Raw genomic sequence first — 19,278 nt, 5'->3', positions numbered from 1 at the left:
GTTCTTCAGATGAGCATGACTGGAGATGAGGCAGGTATCGGGACCCAGAGAAGTTGCATTTGAGGAGCCTCAGCCCCTGAAGCTGTCCAAGGTTCTTGCAACCTGTGTGAATGGATGCGGGGATTATGAGGAGGATGAGTGAACTCACCACAGAAACTTAGCTCAAGGGAAATGCATTACATAATTAAGTGGATAGATACTGTTCTCTGTACCATGAGTGGGAGTCCCAAAGGCTCCGTTACCTGCCCAGTCTAGGGTTAGGGACATCACCTTGGGGTGGGAGAAGAGCTTGGAGAGGGAAGAGAGGGATCCACTTGTCACCATGCGCATTGATACCAATGACATAGATGGGATTAGAACTGAAGTGCTGCTGAAAGATTTTAAACTGGTAGGAACTAAATTAGAAAGCAGGCCTCCAAGGTAATAATCTCTGGATTACTACCTGAGCCACGAGTGAAATGGCATGGGGTAATAAAGTTAAGGTGTTAAATGTATGGCTCAAAGATTGTTGTGGGTGGACTCAGTTTCAGTTCATGCTGTACTGGCACCAGTACGGGGGTAGAAGGGAGCTGTTCTACTGGGATGGGCTTCACTTGAACCATGCTGGGAGCAGTGTCCTGGTGAATCAAGTAACTAGAGCTGTAGAAAGGGCTTCAAACTGGTAAGTGAAGGGGAGATTTGGGAGATGGGAAATTAGGTATGACAGTATTACAGTGAAAATATTTGCATAATGATATCCAGAGTAGGACGAGTAGGACAAAGTATACAAACATAGAAGAACAGAAGTAAATAAGATGAAAGCAGGAGAAAGGTGGTTAAAAAATTAATGACTCTTTACTTGAATGCACATTGTATTCAGAACAAAGTGAATGAATGGCACAAATAGAGACTAATGAGTATGATCCTTTAGCCATGGTTACAAAGAGAACAAAGCTGGGAACTAAATATTTAGGTGGGTATGTGACTTTTTTTTATGATAGTTCGATTAGATTAGATACTCTACAGTGTGGAAACAGGCCCTTCAGCCCAACGAGTCCACAATGACCCTCCGAACAGTAACCAACCCAGACCCATTTCCCTCTGACTAATGCACCTAACACTATGGGCAATTTAGCATGGCCAATTCACCCGACCTGCACATCTTTGGACTTTTCAAGAAGATAAGAAGGAAGGGAAACATGATGGAGTAGCTTTCTTAGTAAGGGATGGGATAAGTACCATAGCAAGAAATGATCTTGGATTAAAAAAAAGTTGAATCCAATGGGTGGAGGTAAGAAATAACAAGGGGAAAAACTCACTGGTAGGAGGAGCTATACAATAAGACAAGGAATAAATCAGATGATAATAAGGGCATGCAAAAAATGCAATACGTTAATGATGGGTGACTCTAATCTTCGTGTGAATTGGAAAGTCAGTAAGATTAGATTAGATTACATTACAGTGTGGAAACAGGCCCTTCGGCCCAACAAGTCCACACCAACCCGCTGAAGCGCACCCCACCCATGCCCCTACATTTACCCCTTACCTAACACTACGGGCAATTTAGCATGGCCAATTTACCTGACCTGCGCATCTTTGGACTGTGGGAAGAAACCGTGCAAACTCCACACAGTCAGTCGCCTGAGGCGGGAATTGAACCCGGGTCTCTGGCACTGTGAGGCAGCAGTGCTAACCACTGTGACACCGTGCCGTCCACAAGGCAGAGGGAGTCACGAGGGCGAGTTCATAAAGTGTATTTAGGAATGTTTCTGAGAACTACATAATGTGGATTTGACCAAGGATCAGGCTATTTTGGATCTGGTCCTGTGTAATGAAGTTGGTTTAATAAATGATCTCACTAGAAAACAGTAAACATATATGGTAGAATTTAGTATTCAGTTTGAGCGGGAGAACTTTGGATGGAAACAAGTGTATTGGACTTAAATAAGGGTAATTACAAAGGAATGATAGCAGAGTTAATTGGAGTAGATTTCGAAAGGCATGTAACAGCAAAGTTGCATGAGGAACAAAGATATATCCCCATGAGAACAAAGGATTCTAGGAAGAGGCTGAGCAAGCCGTGTTTAACTAGGGAAGTTAATTATAGCATCAAATTTAAAGAAAACAACATTAATGTGGCACAGACTAGTGGTAAGCCAGAGGCTTTGAAAAGTTTTAAAAATCAACAAGAGATGACCAAAAAATTATCAAGTGCGAGAAGATAAACTTTGAGGGCTAATTTGCAAGTAACATCAAAATAGACAGCAAGAGCTTCCTTAAGAAGGAGGACAAAATGAACATCGGCTTCTTAGAGCGAGAGGCTGGGGAAATAATTATGGGAAATTGGAAATAGCAGAGGAGTTGTATAAATAATTTGCATCAGTCTAACAGCAGAAGCCACCAATAGAATTCCATAAAAACTAATTAATCAAGGACAAAAGGGGGAAAGGAAAGAAATGCCGTAGCAATCACTAGGGAAAAAGTATTAGGGAAATTAATGGAACTAAAGACAAATAGGTAACCTGGATCCAGTGGGATGCATTGTAGCATATATAAAAAGTAGTCATAGAAACATCTCAAAAAGATGGGAAAATTGCCATTTAACACATTTATTTAAAAGGGGAAGAAGACCAAAACAAAAGGTAACTGTAGGCCAGTTAGTGTAACACCTGTAATTAGGAAAATATTAGCGTCTATTATAAAGGATGCAACAGCAGAGCATTTAGAAATAGATAAAATAATCAAGCAGAGTCAGTATGGCTTCAGGAAGAGGATACGTGCCTGACAGATTGAATAAAATTCTTTGAGAAACAGGATAGATAAAGGGGAAGCACTGGACGATATAAATTGTGAAGACTTGCTGAAACTAAACAAGTCACTGGTCAGGCAACATCAAGAATCTTGTACAGTTTTTGTCTCCTTATCTAAGTAAAGATATATTGGCATTGGAGGCAGTCGAGAGAATGTTCTCTAGATTGATCCTGGATATGAAAGGATTGCGTATCAGGACAGGTGAAGTAGCTTGAGTCTGTATTAACAGAGTTTAGAAGAATGAGAGGCAACTTTATTGAAAAATGCAGGGTCTTGGGGAATTGATAGGGTAAATGCGGAAAGTTTGTTTCCCATTGTGGGAGAGTCCAGGACTAAAGGGAATAATCTCAGAACAAGGATTTGCACATTTTAATTAGGAGAATTCCTTTCTCTCAGAGGGTAGTGAATCTGTTGGATTCACCACCACAAAGGGATTAGATCATTAAGTCCATTCAAGGCTGTGATAGATAGATTTTTAATCAGTGAGAGAATCAAGTGTTATTGTGTAAAGGCAGGAAAATGGATTTGAGGATTATCAAATCAGTCATGAATTCATTGTGAAGAAGAGCAAACTCAATAGACTGATGGACTATTTCTGCTCCTCTGTCTTATGTACTTATAGAGTCATAGGGATGTACAGCATGGAAACAGACCCTTCGGTCCAACTCGTCCATGCCGACCAGATATCCCAACCCAATATAGTCCCACCTGCCAGCACTCTGTCCATATCCCTCCACACCCTTCCTAATCATATACTCATCCAAATGCCTCTTAAATATTGCAATTGTACCAGCCTCCACCACTTCCTCTGGCAGCTCATTCCATACCCGTCCCACCCTCTGTGTGAAAACGTTGCCCCTTAGGTCTCTTTTATATTTTTCCCCTCTTGCCTTAAACCTATGTCTTCTAGTTCTGGATTCCCCCAACCCAGGGAAAAGACCTTATCTATTTACCCTATCCATGCCACTCGTAATTTTGTAAACTTCTATAAGGTCACCCCTCAGCCTCTGACGCTCCAGGGAAAACAGCCCCAGTCTGTTCAGCCTCTCTCTATAGCTCAAATCCTCCAACCCTGACAATATCCTTGTCAATCTTGAATTGTGTAAAAGGACACCCAGGTCTCATTACACCTCCTTCTTTCCCGATATGATTCCATTCAGATAATAACCGGCCGTCCTGATTTTGCTACCAAAGTGGATATCTTCACACTAATACACTATATTTCATCTCGATGCTTTTCTCTTCACTCAATGTGTCCAAAGCATACTGAAGCTCCTCACAGCTCACCTTCCCACATGGATTTGAGCAAGTTTTGAACTTGTGTCTCAGAGCATGAGCTTGGATTTCTGGATGAGTCCAGTAACAGTATTGCTAAACCATTTCACCCATGATAACGCGATCCCTGAAGGGGAACCTGCAGCGATGAAATCCCGGCAAAACTGAAGGGATTCACATTGGAGGTGGTGGAAAAGCTTGTGGATTTGGGGTTGGGAGGACCAGGGAGGTGGTTAATGAAGAAGTTCAGTAAGTTATTACAATACCTCCAGTGTATAATGCAGCCACAACTTACCAGAATTGGAGGGAGTGGATGTTGAATTTAGCGGCACGATGTTGAGCATCTGTGGTGTTGGTTTTGCAGTCATTACCGAGCATTACTCTAGTGTAAATGTTGCCTGGTACTTGAGAATCAGAGACTTCTTATGATTTTATAAACAAGTGAGATAATAAATAAATAATTCAATTATTTTATTAAGTTGATGAGGAATAAATATTAACCAGGAGAGCTTCCATGGCATTCATCCAAAGAGTAAACAGCATCATTGATCTCAATCTGAGAAGAAGTTCAGTTTAAAGACTTACCCTAAACATGACCTCGATAATGTACTCAAATCTAAGACTTTCAATGCACAGTCTTCAGGCTGAGCTTTGCATAGTTTCAGTTCAGTGGTGTCTCAATGGAAATCTATTTGTTAAGATGAGGAGATGGAAGAGACAGGAAGCTCAGAGTGAAGCTTCATCAAAGGATTTGGTTTCCCATGCTTCCAAACTCAAAACCTCTTAACTGAACTTTTTGACATTCAATATACTTATCTTGTTTCATGGCTTTTTTCTTTTTCATGACAATATATGTCAGAGTACATATTCCCTCTATTTTGTCTCCATTGGTGTTGCTACCACACTTAATGGTAATGTCCTAGGGAGTGTTGCTGAACAAACAGACCTTGGAGTGCAGGTTCATAGCTCCTTGACAGTGGAGTCACAAGTAGATAGGATAGTAAGAAAGTGTTTGGTTTGCTTTTCTTTATTGGTCAGAGTATTGAGTACAGGAGTTGGGAGGTCATAGGCCACTGTTGGAATATTGTGTGCAATTCTGGTCTCCTTCCTATTGGAAAGATATTTTGAAACCTGAAAGGGTTCAGAAAAGATTTACAAGGATGTTGCCAGGGTTGGAGGATTTGAGCTGTAGGGAGAGGCTGGACAGGCTGGGGGGCTATTTTCCTTGGAACGTCGGAGAATGAGCGGTGAGCTTATAGAGGCTTACAAAAGTATGAGGGGCATGCATAGGATAAATAGACAAAGTATTTTCCCTGGGGTTGGTGGAGTCCAGAACTATAGGGCATAGGTTTAGGGTGAGAGGGAACGATATAAAAAGGACCTAAGGGGCAACTTTTTCATGCAGAGGGTGATACGTGTATGGAACGAGCTGTCAGAGGAAGTGTGGAGCGTGGTACAATTGCAACATTTAAAAGGCATCTGGATGGGTATATAAATAGGAAGGGCTTGGAGGGGTATGGGCTGGCAAGTGGGACTAGATTGGGTTGGGATAACTGGTTGGCATGGATGAGTTGGACTGAAGGGTCTGTTTCTGTGCTGTACATCTCTACTACTCTATGACACTATGCTGTGAATTTCACACATTTTGATGTTCTATATTGTTCTGTATTTTTGGCTTTATTTTAAATAACAACACAGACTTGAGTAAAACGCAGTACAGTAAAACGCAGACTTGAGGTACTTTGAGACAGATCAAAACATATCTAATTGCATGTTTCACATTTTGATACAGAATTTATACAGAAGCACACAACTGCACTGTTTGGAATCCCCAATTTCACTTTATAACTTTTAGTAATTTACAATAAAAAATGTGTAGCTATGTTCCACAACATAGACATTGAAAGCTGTAATGAAAATCCACTTTTAAAAGGTTAAAACCATAGCTCAAACACACTGAAGAAAACATCACAAGTTAAACCATTCCACTGTTCAAATACATGAAATTAAAACATTTGACTGCATCTTACAGTCGCATGTAGTCATAACTGCAACATGACAATTAGGTTATACAAAGGTTATACAACAAAATATAATTGCAAAAAAGCTGCAAACACTCAACTTGTTGGATAAAGTATTGACTGTTAAGATGATCTAGTTCTTCCTGAAGACTAAGCAACCTTACGGATAAGCGACAATTCTTAGAAATCATAGAATCCCTACAATGTGGGAGCAGACAATTCAGCTCATCAAGTTAACACCAACGCTTCAAAGGGCATCCCATCAACACCCTTACCCTATAACCTTGCATTTTCATGATTAACCCCCTCCCTCCCCCACTCCCCTACTATACACATCGCTGGACACAATGGGCAATTTAGCATGGCCAATCCACCCTAATCTGCACATCCCTGCACACAATGGGCAATTTAGCATGGCCAATCCACCCTAATCTGCACATCCCTGCACACAATGGGCAATTTAGCATGGCCAATCCATCCTAATGTGCACATCTTTAGACTGTAGGAGGAAACCAGAGCAAATCCATACAGACAAACACTAAAGGGTGGAATTGAACCTGTATCCCTGGTGCTGGGAGGCAGCAGTGCTAACCACTGAGCCACTATGCTGCCCTTTTCTTTCTCTTTTCTGTTAGAAGTACTTTATCACTTCATAGATTCCCTCCAGTGCAGAATTTGCCCCATTGAGTCTACATTGGCTCTCCAAATAGCATCTCCTCTTTTAAAATTACAATTAAGATTAATGTTTTTTTAAATTAACAATGAACATAATGAGTGAAAGAGATAAGGGGGAATAAAATCCAATTATCCACTTAAAAAGTGCTTGGGTGAAGGATGGGAGATGGTTAAATGGTAGGAGTGGTTTTAACATGAAATGTAAGGCAGATATTTAGAGGGTTTGGTAGACAGGGAAAGCCAATAATCCAGCAAGATATATCAGCCTTAGTAACCTGAAGATTTGAAGAAAACAGGAAGCAGGTTAACAATCCAAGCTCAACTACTTTCTTTACCTGACCTCAGAAATATATACACCATCATCCCAGTACCAGCTGCTATGAGGAAAGAGGAGCTGTGGTTATAGCCTGAAAGTTGATTGTGTTCATTTTCAGATCAGAGGGACCGTAAAAAGCATGGTGAAAAGACAAGGAGCTGATCCTCGAGCTCACACTGACATTGTGATAAAGGCCAAACTGTGAATGGACACTGAAAATAGGACGGAGCTAAAATGACACGCAATGGGAGTGTTCAGGATCACCTCTGTAAACACAATGTTGGTTTCCAGTGATGTGGTCACCTAACCTGTACTCGCTATCCCCACTGTAGAATAGGCTCCATCAGAAGCATATGAGTAGTTCAACCAATGTTTTAGCATGTGACTGACTCCAGTATCATCAGCTGTTTCAAGGAGGCTCAAAGGGCCGAATGGCCTACTCCTGCTCCTATTTTCTATGTTTCTTTCCATTGTCCTGCTGTTTTATTTATTTGGTATTAGGTAATGTCTCAGCCCTGAATTTCAGGTCTAACTCTGGAGGGGAGGCAGATAAGAAGGTTTACTATTATTTGTCTAAAGGGTGGTGTTCCAGAGAAACTCAGAGCCATGAATGATCTGGAGAGGTGTGGCATGAGATAAAGAGTTAGGGAAAGAATGAAAGGCAGCTTTGGGGAAATTTTACAAAAGCATGCTGCAGAGGGTGGATAAGAGAATCTCACTTAATGGGGGTGAAAATCAGGGAAGGTAAATCAGAAACTCAGTAGGCAGGACCAAGGAGCAACTTGGAGAAATGATAGGAATTTCAAGAATCTGGACCGATTCTTGACTGGGGCAGAGATCATATCAGGTAGAAAGCTAGCTCCTTTATAACTAACACTCCATCTACATGATCTGTTGGCTTGGCTGGCATTATTTGGGTGGGGGGGGGGTGGTGGGGAGGGAATGGGTGACTGGTTATTGGCATTTCTTTCAAAATGAAATAGGTTTTCACCATCTACCTGAGGTTATTCATAAGGGATTCTGAGTGGAACCAAATCTTATGGTGTACAAGGTGAGTAAGAACCTACAAATCTGCTCACCAATCCACCAGTCATAGATCCATCACTCGATGAAAGTCCTTGTGGAGTCAAAGTCCAAATTTCGTGCTGCAAGCATCCTGCATTATGTTACCTGAAACCATCACCGGACTAAATGGGATACATTTAGAAAAAACCCAGCTGATCAAAACTGGCTATCCATGCAGCACTTGGGTAATCAGTGGCAGAATTATATTCAACTACCGTGTTTTTTATGGGATGTATGGCAGCCATATGAGTGTACTGGATAAAGCAAAGGCAACGGGAAAAAAATTCTTGAAATGCTGCTATTAACCTTGTAGATAAATGCAACAGCCCGTGTGTGCAGAACAAGTTCCTAGAAAGAATGATGTACTAAACCACCAGACAATTAGCTTTCGTGATATTGATTAAGAGATGGATATTGGTCAAGGCACTGGGGATGATACCATTGCTGCTCTTTTACACAGTGCCTTTTGCATCTTTCTGAGGCGTCAGGCAAAATCTTAAATACAGCACCTCTGAAAGTGCAGCACTCTCTCAGTTCCCTAGAATACTCAAGCCCTGGAGTAGGTCTTAAATTCTCAACCTTCTTCCACAAATGAGAGATAGTGCTTACATATAGGGTGGCTCAGTGGTTAGCACAGCTGCCTCACAGCCAGGGACCCGGGATTGATTTCAGCCTCGGACGACTGTCTGTGTGGAATTCACACATTCTCCCTGTCTATGTGAGTTTCCTTCGTGTGCTCCGGTTTCCTCTCACATTCCGACAATTGTGCAGGTTAGGTGGATTGGCCATGCTAAATTGCCCCATAGTGTCTGGGAATGGCAAATGCAGGGTGAGGGATAGGGTGAGCCTGGGTGGGGTGCTCTTCAGAGGGGCATTGTGGGCTCAAGGGGCTGAATGGCCTGCTCCCACATTGTAGGGATTCTATGATTCGACAGCTGAGACCAGATAACATTTCAGCTATGGTAATGAGCATGTGCTCCAGAAATAGCCAAGCTCTTAGCCAAGCTGCTTCAGTACAGTTCAGCACACTGGCATCTACCCAAAAAAAGTACAAAGCTGTTCACACAAGGCCTGTCAACAGAAACAGGAACGATCTAAACTAATTAAAAACTGCCACATCAGTCTACTCTCTAATATAAGGAAAGCCATGGAACATGTCATCAACAATGCTATCAAGCAACACTTCAAATAACCTGATCACTGATGCTCAGTTTGGGTTCTGCTAGGACTACTTAATTCCTGACCTTGTTTCAGCCTTGATCCAAACATGGGCAGACCAGCTGAACTTCAGGGGGTGGGGGGGTGTTGGTGAGGTGAGAGGGAGTGCCCTTGACCTCAAGGCAACATTTGACCGAGTATGGCATCATGGAGCCCCAGTAAAAATTGAAGCCAATGGAATTTGGGAAAACCTTCATTGGTTGCAGTCCACTTGGTCACCGCAAAGGAGGCATTGTTGCAGTGTGTACCATTGAGAAGGTGCAATGTAGAAGGTCATCAAGGCTTCTTTTATACTCCTTTCAAATCTGTGAGCAATACCACAAAGAAGAACGGGGCAGTATGTCCATAGAAACAAAACCAACTACAAGTTTCCTCCAAGTCACAAACCGTTCTGACTTGGAAGTACATCACCTTTCCTTCAATGTCCCTGGATCAAATTCCTCAAAATCTCTTCCTGGCATCACAAGACAGACTACAAGCAGCTCTAATGTCTCACCACCATCTTCTCAAGAGCAATTAGGAATGGCTAAGAAATGCCATCCTTCTCAAAAACACCCACGTACCAGCAACAAATGAAAAATAAAGCACTTAGGACCCCAGCAAAGCTTCTACCACTCACATGGTTAAAAATCACACAATACCAGGTTATAGTCCAACAGGTTTAATTGGAAGCACACTAGCTTTCGGAGTGCTGCTCCTTCATGAAGGCGCGTCGCTCCAAAAGCTAGTGTGCTTCCAATTAAACCTGTTGGACTATAACCTGATATTGTGTGATTTTTAACTTTGTACACCCCAGTCCAACACCGGCATCTCCAAATCATGACCACTCACATGGTGTGTTCGTTACGACTGATCTCACTGAACATCTTGGTAACATGATGAAGCCAGATGACCTTGAACTTTTATCGGAAACAATCTAATGGCCTATATTTCAGCTACTGTTTGCTGGTCTTCATGCTTGCAGTACTGTTTGATAAGTTCAACATATCCCATATTCCACCCCTCAGAACAAGTTAGGACATCATTAACTCGTAAGAAGTTCACCACATGATGTGTTTTCTGACTTGAGCTGTAGTATTGCAGTTGCAACAGTGAATGGAACTCATTTCCCTTAAAAGCATGGCTGGGTATTTTAGTTTCAGCATAATGTTACTAGGTTTGTTAATCCAGAGTATCCAATGCAAATTTGATCACTGTAGTTTACGAATTGATGTTTCTTTTAAAAATCTGGATATAAACATGAAGCTGTTTGCTATTGTGTCCACCTAACTGGCTCACTGTCGTGAAAGCTGCCACCCTTTCTGGTGTGAACTACATATGATTCCCATTCCACATTCCTAACTGCTGTCTGCAGTGGCTAATAGGATACTCATTTCTGATAACTTTCTTTTAACTGAAGTAGTTCAGGAAAGTGATCCGTCATCAATTTTTCAGGCAACTAGGGACAGGAAATAAATGCTGTCCTTGCAACACCTACACTGCAAAATTGTAAAAAGCCTTAAATCGTGAATATTTTCTTTGATTTGCAGCATGATTAAAAAATAGAAAGCTAACAAAGCAACAATTGCTTGCTTTGAGAAGGAAAGGTGATGAAGGACCACCATTTGTTGTGTTCTTTTCCAAAATCTTACGCAGGCACTTTGAACTAAATATAACATGACAAGAAGATAAATGGGAATAAAAGACTCTTCACAGCTTATAACTTAATATTATTTGTGGATCATGGTTCCAAATGAGCCTCAATATCAGCAAGTAGCTATCATTTACTTGCATAGAGCAACATGTTAACATGGATTTGCTCAGCTAATATATAATATTTAATATCAAACACTGTTTTGACTATCAGTATAGGATTATTAGGATCAATGTGGAGAAATGGGACTGATGGATGCTACCCAGCGATACAGCAAGTTACCTCTTTCTGTGTCAATTGTTCTATAGCTCTATGATTTTATAGGTGATGTTTAAACTAAATTTTCCAGTGTCTCAATCCTTGCTTGTCATCGGGGTACCAAGTAATTGCTTACAGAAGTGACTGTTGATACACCACTACTTACACTAAGAACAGCCAATGAGATATCTTGCATCCTGCAGCCTTCATCTCAGAGTAAAATTCAACATCAATACCTGCTAGGAGACTTTAAGTTAATTTTGGATACAGATCCCCTTACAAAAAGGTGAATGTCATCACTCTGTGATAACAGGTAATTGAACTTTCATGGATCCAGTAAACTCTGGTTGTCCTTTGGAGTCTTACATGAGCATTGCCATTCAAAATGTGACATTAATATGCCTTTGTGCTTTCTCATGTGGAGATCGGCAGTATCTTAGAAATGTGACTGACTGTTTAGATACTAACAATGATAGTTGCCTTGGCAACTAGCTGATATATTCAACATTTGGAACACTTTCTTACTGGGATAAACTGGTTAACTGCTGTTCTCCATTGCTTCAGCTTCTACACTGTCTCTGGACACTGTTTTGAATCACATTCTACGTAAAGCTGGAGGTGAAAGCTAGTATTCATGATGGAGACCCATGAAACTATCATCAGTTGTTATGGAAACCCAGTGGAAAGGAAAGGAAGGAAATTGACCATCCTTACCTGGTTTGAACTGCACATGGCTCCAGAGAAGTGACTCTTAACTGCCCTCTGGGCAATTAGGATTGGCCATAAATGCTGGTCTAGCCAGTGATACCCACATCCCATGAATGCATTTAAGATCTGGCCTATAGCTATGTAGTTGGCTCTTAACTGTCCTCTGAAATTGTCTGGCAAGCCATACAGTTCAAAGGTGAAGAAGGATGGACAATAAATGGCCTTGTCTGGGATACCCTCATTCCAAGGTAGAATAAATGTTAAAAATCTTATTTCATCCTCTGTTCAACTTCAAGCTCTTGATGCACTTAAGGGATGTGCAAGGCTAAAAATCTAGTTGAAGGCCCTATTCCTTCAGGATTCTGGAGAGTTACTGGATTTACCACAAAATCTTGGTAATTATTTGAGAAGTTTAGATAATGCAATAAACAAAATTGCAGGCAATTTGTAACTGCTCTAATCAGCATGTCTTCCTTAACCCTCACATTCCCAGTAGTAAACATTCATCCCTGCATGTGTTTTTAGATATCCTTGAGGGATTATCGAAAGCAATACTGTTTCAAATCCCAGGCCATTTCCATTTTGACAAAACAATATTCACACACTTCACAAAAATGGCACATGAAAATACACGCTACTGAGCATTTGTAAAAGGTGCTAAGTACACCATGGACTCTGCTTCCCATTTTAAGAGGGAAAGTAGTTGAACAAAAGTACAATGTGATTGCACCCATCACAGTCACAGCAAGTCTCTATGCATTCCACAATTTTAACACTGCAGGCATGATTGTTTTGTTTGGAATGCATCACAGCCAAAATTGCAGACAAAAAAATTCCCGATTTGGCAAATCTGAATTAATCTGCTGATGGCTGAGGAATGGTTATAGGACAGGACAAGTTTCTGCTTATCTTCAACTGGTGCTGTAGGGTGGATGTAACTGATGAATACCCCAACAGAGAAGTGAGCTTCTCTTAATGGAGATGATTTTTATGTTAGCGAGACAATTACCAGGCAGTGTGAATGTGCCATTCCTGCCTCCACAACACCAGCCCCTCCACCCCACCCTGACCCCCTCAGTTCATTGACCACTACTAATGTGGTTCTTGAGTGGTTTGTAGTGCTTCCTTTAAGGAATAGTGGCTATGCTGTCTTACGTCTTAAAACAATGGACAAAATATACCCAGATGAAGGGCTTTTCCCTGAAACGTTGATTTTCCTGCTCCTTGGATGCTGCCTGACCTGCTGTGCTTTTCCAGCACCACTCTAATCTAGACTCTGATCTCCAGCATCTGCAGTCCTCACTTTTGCCAAAAATATACCCTGATGACTGACTGGAACATGAACAGTGCAGTAGGAGTCTCCACAACAACAAGGAACCCAGTTTTCAGAGTCAGTGGAGGCTCTTGCCTAAACCTGGAAGGAAATTTGGCCAGCATTGTACAGCCCGGAGGACCCAACATTGAGTACCCCAATTTCAAATAACCTCCTTTCCCATTCCTTGACTCCCTTCCCAGCCCCTCTCCCTCCCTTCCACTCCTCCCTGCCACCAACCGGATTCATTCCTCCTGTTGGCCAACCAGGTTGTACTCTCCACCTGTCTTCACCTATCCCCACCTTGCCCCCGCCACCACCTTTATCTGCAGCTCCACCTACACCCAACCCCAATCCAGAAGAAAGGTTACACTCAAAACGACAACTTCTCCACCTCCTGATGCTGCCTGGCTTGCTGTGTTCTTCCAGCCTCCTGCCTGTCTACCTTGGGTCAGAATCTACAGCAAGAATTGAGCGGTATGTTCAGTTTTACTTGCACAAAACTGGTTAAAAAAACCCATAAAAGATGGACCGATTATCTCACTCAAAAGGATGGCATTCCTGACAATACAGCATCAATCTAGGTTCCAGATTCATTGTTGGAGTCGGGTTGACATCATGGTCATTTATCACAATAATGCCTTCACCTGAGGCAAGCTACTACAAAGGAATCAGCTTCCATGTTGAACTGCACCAATTAAGCATGCCCAGTTGACTAATAAAATACAATTTACAGCTTTTATGAGTATTCATCCAAAGACGTGTTTGCTTGACTGAAAAAGCTTGAACTTCTGGAAGCGTTCTTCGAATTACTTCGAGAGTGTCCGTTAAAACTCATATTCCGTAAAGTTGTGCCCTTTTTACTGCCAGCCTCTGCGTTATCATTCTCCCCCGTGTCAAACTCCACCGTCATGTTGGATTCCATGCGGGAGATGATATAGGCGCTGTTCTGTCGGGTGGGCTGAAATCTGGATGATTGCAGTTCCAGTTTGTCATAGCTGGAAAATTCAATGAAGGGGCACCATTGAAAAGCCCTCTTGAATCCTGCTCGAAATCTGTGAGTGTACAGACAAAAAAGAATGGTGAAGCTGCCGGGCTTTGGTGTGGCATTACCCCAAAACTGAAACCAATACATATTGGGATATGTTCCAGGGTACACATTTCACTGTCTCTAAAGCTGACCTTGTCCAGGCCCATGGGCTCAGGAGGCAGGACCACATTCATTTTGGAATCTGCCTCCAGCACCCCTTCCATGTCAACATTACAGATCAGAACAATATCAACTCTTTGGCTAAACAAGCAAAGGAAATAACTGTGGATGCTGGAAATTCGAATTTACTGGAAAAGTTCAGCAGGTCTGGCAGCATCTGTGGGGGGAGATCAGAGTTTACGTTTCGGGTCCACCGACTCTTCTTTGGAAATGATGGTAGCTAGATCTCTGCAAGAGATGTTTTGGGAATGGAAATACAAATCACTATTGGAGATGTTCTGATTATAGCTGGTTTGGTAAAAGAGGAACCAAACGAGGCAGTCCCAATACAGGAGAACAGTTGGAGAGGTATGGCATAATTGAGTTTGTCACGAGGCCAAGGAAGATGAAGAAGGGTGAAAACATCATAATTAGTCAGGAATGTCCTCTTGTTTTTGTTTGGGATGTTTTCTGTTGTGGTAAATGCAAAAAGTTCTCAAATAACAGGTTGTGGGAAAATGGACACAGAGTTAGCAAGCAAAACTTTTCATAAATCACAAGCTCTAGACAGTGAGTTAAGTTCACGGTAAATGTTCCTCTTTTTAGCACTGGGCATAGAACTTCCTGATGCCGTGCAACCCATGGGAATTGAGGCATGTGCTTGGATTCCTGATTTGTACTTTCTTTGTGTGAAGTTGAGTATCAGGGTCATTAATATTTTAAAAATATATTTAGATATTATTAAAAGCTAATCTCAGCAGAATGGCCCATAAATAATCAGCAAATGAGAAACACATTCCTTCAGATTGCTTAAACATGGGGTAGAATTTCACAGGGAGTGGGGGAACAAGCAACCCATTCTCCCAAAAGAGAAAGTTAAAATCAACACCAGGTTATAGTCCAACAGGTTTATTTGGAAGCACTAGCTTTCAGAGCACTGCTCCTTCATCAGGTACCTGTAGAGCAGGACCATAAGACACAGAATTTATAGCAAAAGATTATAGTGTCATGCAACTGAGATGATATACTGAACAAACCCAGATTGTTGTGAATTGACAATGTTTGTTCAGTATATCATCTCAGTTGCATGACACTATAATCTTTTGCTATAAATTCTGTGTCTTATGGTCCTGCTCTACAGGTACCTGATGAAGGAGCAGTGCTCTGAAAACTAGTGCTCCCAAATAAACCTGTTGGACTAAGTGATGTTGTGTGATTTTTAACTTGGTCTACCCCAGTCCAACACCGGCTCCTCCACATTATCCCAAAAGGGAAGTCAGTGGCCAGCTGACAGGCTCTGAAGAAGCCTCCCCTGCAATACGGTGGATAAATTAATGCAAAGTGCTCGTCAGTCTGCCCTTTAGTGAGTGAAAGCCTCATCTTCTGGAGCTGCCAGCCAATCAGATTGAGCAGCAGTCCTGACATCGCTGGACGTCTGCATTGGGCAGGCCTAGAAAGAAGGCTCAATGGAACCTCTGAGCCAGGCCAGTAAAGTTCAAGTCGCCATAGTCTTACCCAGGAGAAAGTGAGGACTGCAGATCAGAGCTGAAAATGTGTTGCTGAAAAAGCGCAGCAGGTCAGGCAGCACCAAGGAGCAGGAGAATTGACATTTCGGGCATGAGCCCTTCTTCCTGAAGAAGGGCTCATGCCTGAAACATCGATTCTCCTGCTCCTTGGATACTCTTACCCAGACCTGCTCTCCCATTAGAGAGACAACTGGTATTGGTTGAATCCGAGGGTCACCACACCTCAGGCGAGGCAAGAGATTGAGAAGGAGGATCCTTCATGGTAACCTTAGCCAGTGCGAGAATCGAACCCACATTGTTGGCATCACTGTGCATCACAATCCAGCCGTCCAGCCAAACTAGCCCTCTCAGGTCAATCAGCATTGGGGCAGGGCTGGTTTGACCACCTTCAGAAGGGAGTGAGTTTTAAGGTACAAGTGGGGGAGAAGGTGAGGCACATCTCTCATGGGAGTGTTATTTAACTGCTGAAGAAAAGGTATTGCTGATTCATACTGGTGTTTATGAGGTAGTTTTGTGAGTGGTGTGGGTGATTGTTGAGGAGGCTAGTTTTACCAGATATTTTTACCCACATGTTTTCTTCACAGGTATAATGATTTCCCTGGGCATTAAAACCCCATGTTACCATACGCACCTTACATGCCTTCCATGAGAGATTACCGGAAGTGAGAATTATGGACAGATTTCCCCTTACTTTTCTCAGGAATGCTGCTGAAAGTTGGACAACCCTAGAAATACCATAGCCAGAACTTGCAGTCAAAACTGGGACCTCCTTAGCCTGAAAAAGTCAGCAATTGACCCATTTTATGTGAAAAAAAAACCAAAAGTTAAAACAAACCATGCGACCCTAAAAATGATTGGATAACTTGAAAATGGCTGCCAAGCATATACGGCAGGGATAAGGAACCAATGTGAAAGTAGATGCTGGGTAGAGAAATTTCCCATTCCCATTATGTCCCCAAGTTAAACGTTGCCAGACTTACCGGCTGTTTAGACAACAGTATATGATGGGGTTGTGCATGTTCGAGCTCATTGCCAACAAGAACACGGTTAAGTAAACCTGTTGTATGGGCTTCCAGCTGTTGACATGTGAATGTTGTTTGGACACGAGAAAGAAGATGTGGTAGGGCAGCCAACAAATGGTGAAGGTAAACACCACCACAATCATCATTTTAACAACCTGCAAGAGAATTGTAGAAAAAGAAGTGTGTTACAATCAAAATATCAGCACCTTAATTGTCTCTAAACATGTGGCTGAATGACACTTCATTATTTTGCACCGATTGTGACTGCAGGCTGTCCCAAAGTGTTTTTTTGGAAATGGAATATATTTGAAGTGTTCTCACCATTGCAATGGTCATAATATAACCAAGTACAGAGGTAGGCCATTCGGTCCATTAGGTCTCTCTGCCACTCAATGAGATTATGGCTGATCTGATAATCTTCGACTCCACTTTCCCTAGAAACCTCGATTTCCTTACTGATTAAAAATCTGTCTATCTTAGTGTCAGGGAATACAACATACAGTCTGCAGATTCCTCAAGAACAAACCACGACAAGCAGACCAAACACAGCCAGAAACCCTAACCACCTTACCATACATCAAAGAAGTTTCAGAAATGACAGCCTGACTACTAAGACCCCTCGGAATCCTAGTAGCACACAAACTCACCAACACTCTCAAACAAAAACTAACAAACTTAAAAGACCCAGTACAACCCATGGACAAAACCAACATCATCTACAAAATCCCATGCAAGGACTGCCACAAACACTACGTAGGACAAACAGGAAGAAAGTTAGCCACCAGGATACACGAACACCAGCTAGACACAAAAAGACATGACCCTCTCTCCCTCGTAGCCCTACACACAGATGAAAAAAACCACCATTTCGACTGGGACAACACATCTATCCTGGGACAGGCTAAGCAAAGACATGCCAGAGAATTCCTAGAGGCCTGGCACTCCAACCACAACGCCATAAACAAACACATAGATCTAGATGCCATCTATCAACCCCCCAGAAAATGAACAGGAAATGACATCACCACAAACCCCAGGAACCCCATCCAGGACAAACCTATAAATAGAAAGCAGGAGACAACAGCTTCGCTTCACTTGGAGGTCACCACTGATGATGTTACCTAGCCAGGTAATGAAACGTCTGGATATCAAACCTACAGCTCAGCGAGCAAACCTACACCCTAAACCTCAACCTGAGCTACAAACCTTCACAAACCTTGCAAATACAACAGAGAACATAGAATAGTACAGCACAGTACAGGCCCTTCAGCCCACAATGTCATGCTGAGCATTTATCTCAATCTAAGATCAACCTAACCTATACACCCCTCAATTTACTGCTGTCCATGTGCTTGTCCAGCAGTCACGTAAATGTCCTGAATGTGGTAGTCAATTTGCCACAGCATACCTCTACAAATAGTGAAAGGCTGGATTCTTTCTCTTTTGTATGGTGGTTGAGGGACAATTGTTGGCAAAGGCTTAGTGTGCTGTTGTGAGACCCAATATACACCAAGAGGACACACACGGCTTTGTCATAATGTTTCATCTAACAAACGGCACCTCCGACCATATACCACACATATTGCACTGAAACCTCTCGACAGCAGCTTCCAAAACAAAATCACAGGATTTTAATGAGGGATAACGTGAGGTGGTACAGTGGCTCAGTGGTTAGCACTGCTGCCTCAGGGCGCCAGGCACCTGCGTTCGCTTCTTTCCTCAGGTGACTGTCTGTGTGGAATTTCCACATTCTCCCCATGTCTGCGTGGGTTTTATCTGGGTGCTCTGGTTTCCTCCCACAGTCCAAAGATGCTCAGGTTAGGTGGATTGGCCATGCTAAATTGCCTGTGGTGGCCAAGGGTGTGTTGGCTAAGTAGATTAGCCATGGGAAATGCAGAGTAACAGGGATGGAGTGTGTCTGAGTGGGAGGGTCAGTGTGGATGAATGCCTACTTCCATACTGTATGGATTCTACACTTTGAAGAATTCCACTGCCACAGATATTCCTGGGATGTTCGGGAATAAAGTGTATGGTCATTGCTTTAACATTCATGATTAAGATGGTGTGTACTACATATACATTTCCTCAATCATTTTGCTCTCTTAAATTTAATTCACCCAGATCCCAAAGAGTATAGTAACAGACCCTCATCCCCATGTAAAGGTTGGAGTATGTGATTCTACTACAAAGACACATGCTCTAACAGTTGAAGAGATCAAGTTACTGTGCTGTTTGATACATCACACAGAGTGTTGGAGACCAAACTTTTC

General features: G+C 42.3%; 1 protein-coding gene across 1 annotated transcript in view; it reads right to left on the bottom strand.

The window, feature by feature from the left end:
• Nucleotides 1-13,529: 13,529 nt before the first annotated feature.
• Nucleotides 13,530-19,278, bottom strand: part of LOC140491105 (neuromedin-K receptor-like) — a 78,760-nt gene continuing 73,011 nt past the window's right edge. Inside the window, exons 4-5 of the mRNA XM_072589165.1 lie at nucleotides 16,967-17,163; nucleotides 13,530-14,326 (exon numbers count right to left, since the gene is read on the bottom strand). Of these exons, the coding sequence (XP_072445266.1) occupies nucleotides 14,011-14,326; nucleotides 16,967-17,163 (513 nt within the window). The 3' untranslated portion in view covers nucleotides 13,530-14,010. The remainder of the gene's footprint in view (nucleotides 14,327-16,966; nucleotides 17,164-19,278) is intronic.

Source organism: Chiloscyllium punctatum, chromosome 2 (assembly GCF_047496795.1).
Source record: "Chiloscyllium punctatum isolate Juve2018m chromosome 2, sChiPun1.3, whole genome shotgun sequence".
Taxonomy (NCBI): Eukaryota; Metazoa; Chordata; class Chondrichthyes; order Orectolobiformes; family Hemiscylliidae; genus Chiloscyllium; species Chiloscyllium punctatum.
The sequence above is the reverse complement of the archived record's forward strand: the minus strand, read 5'-3'. Positions and strand labels throughout refer to the sequence as shown.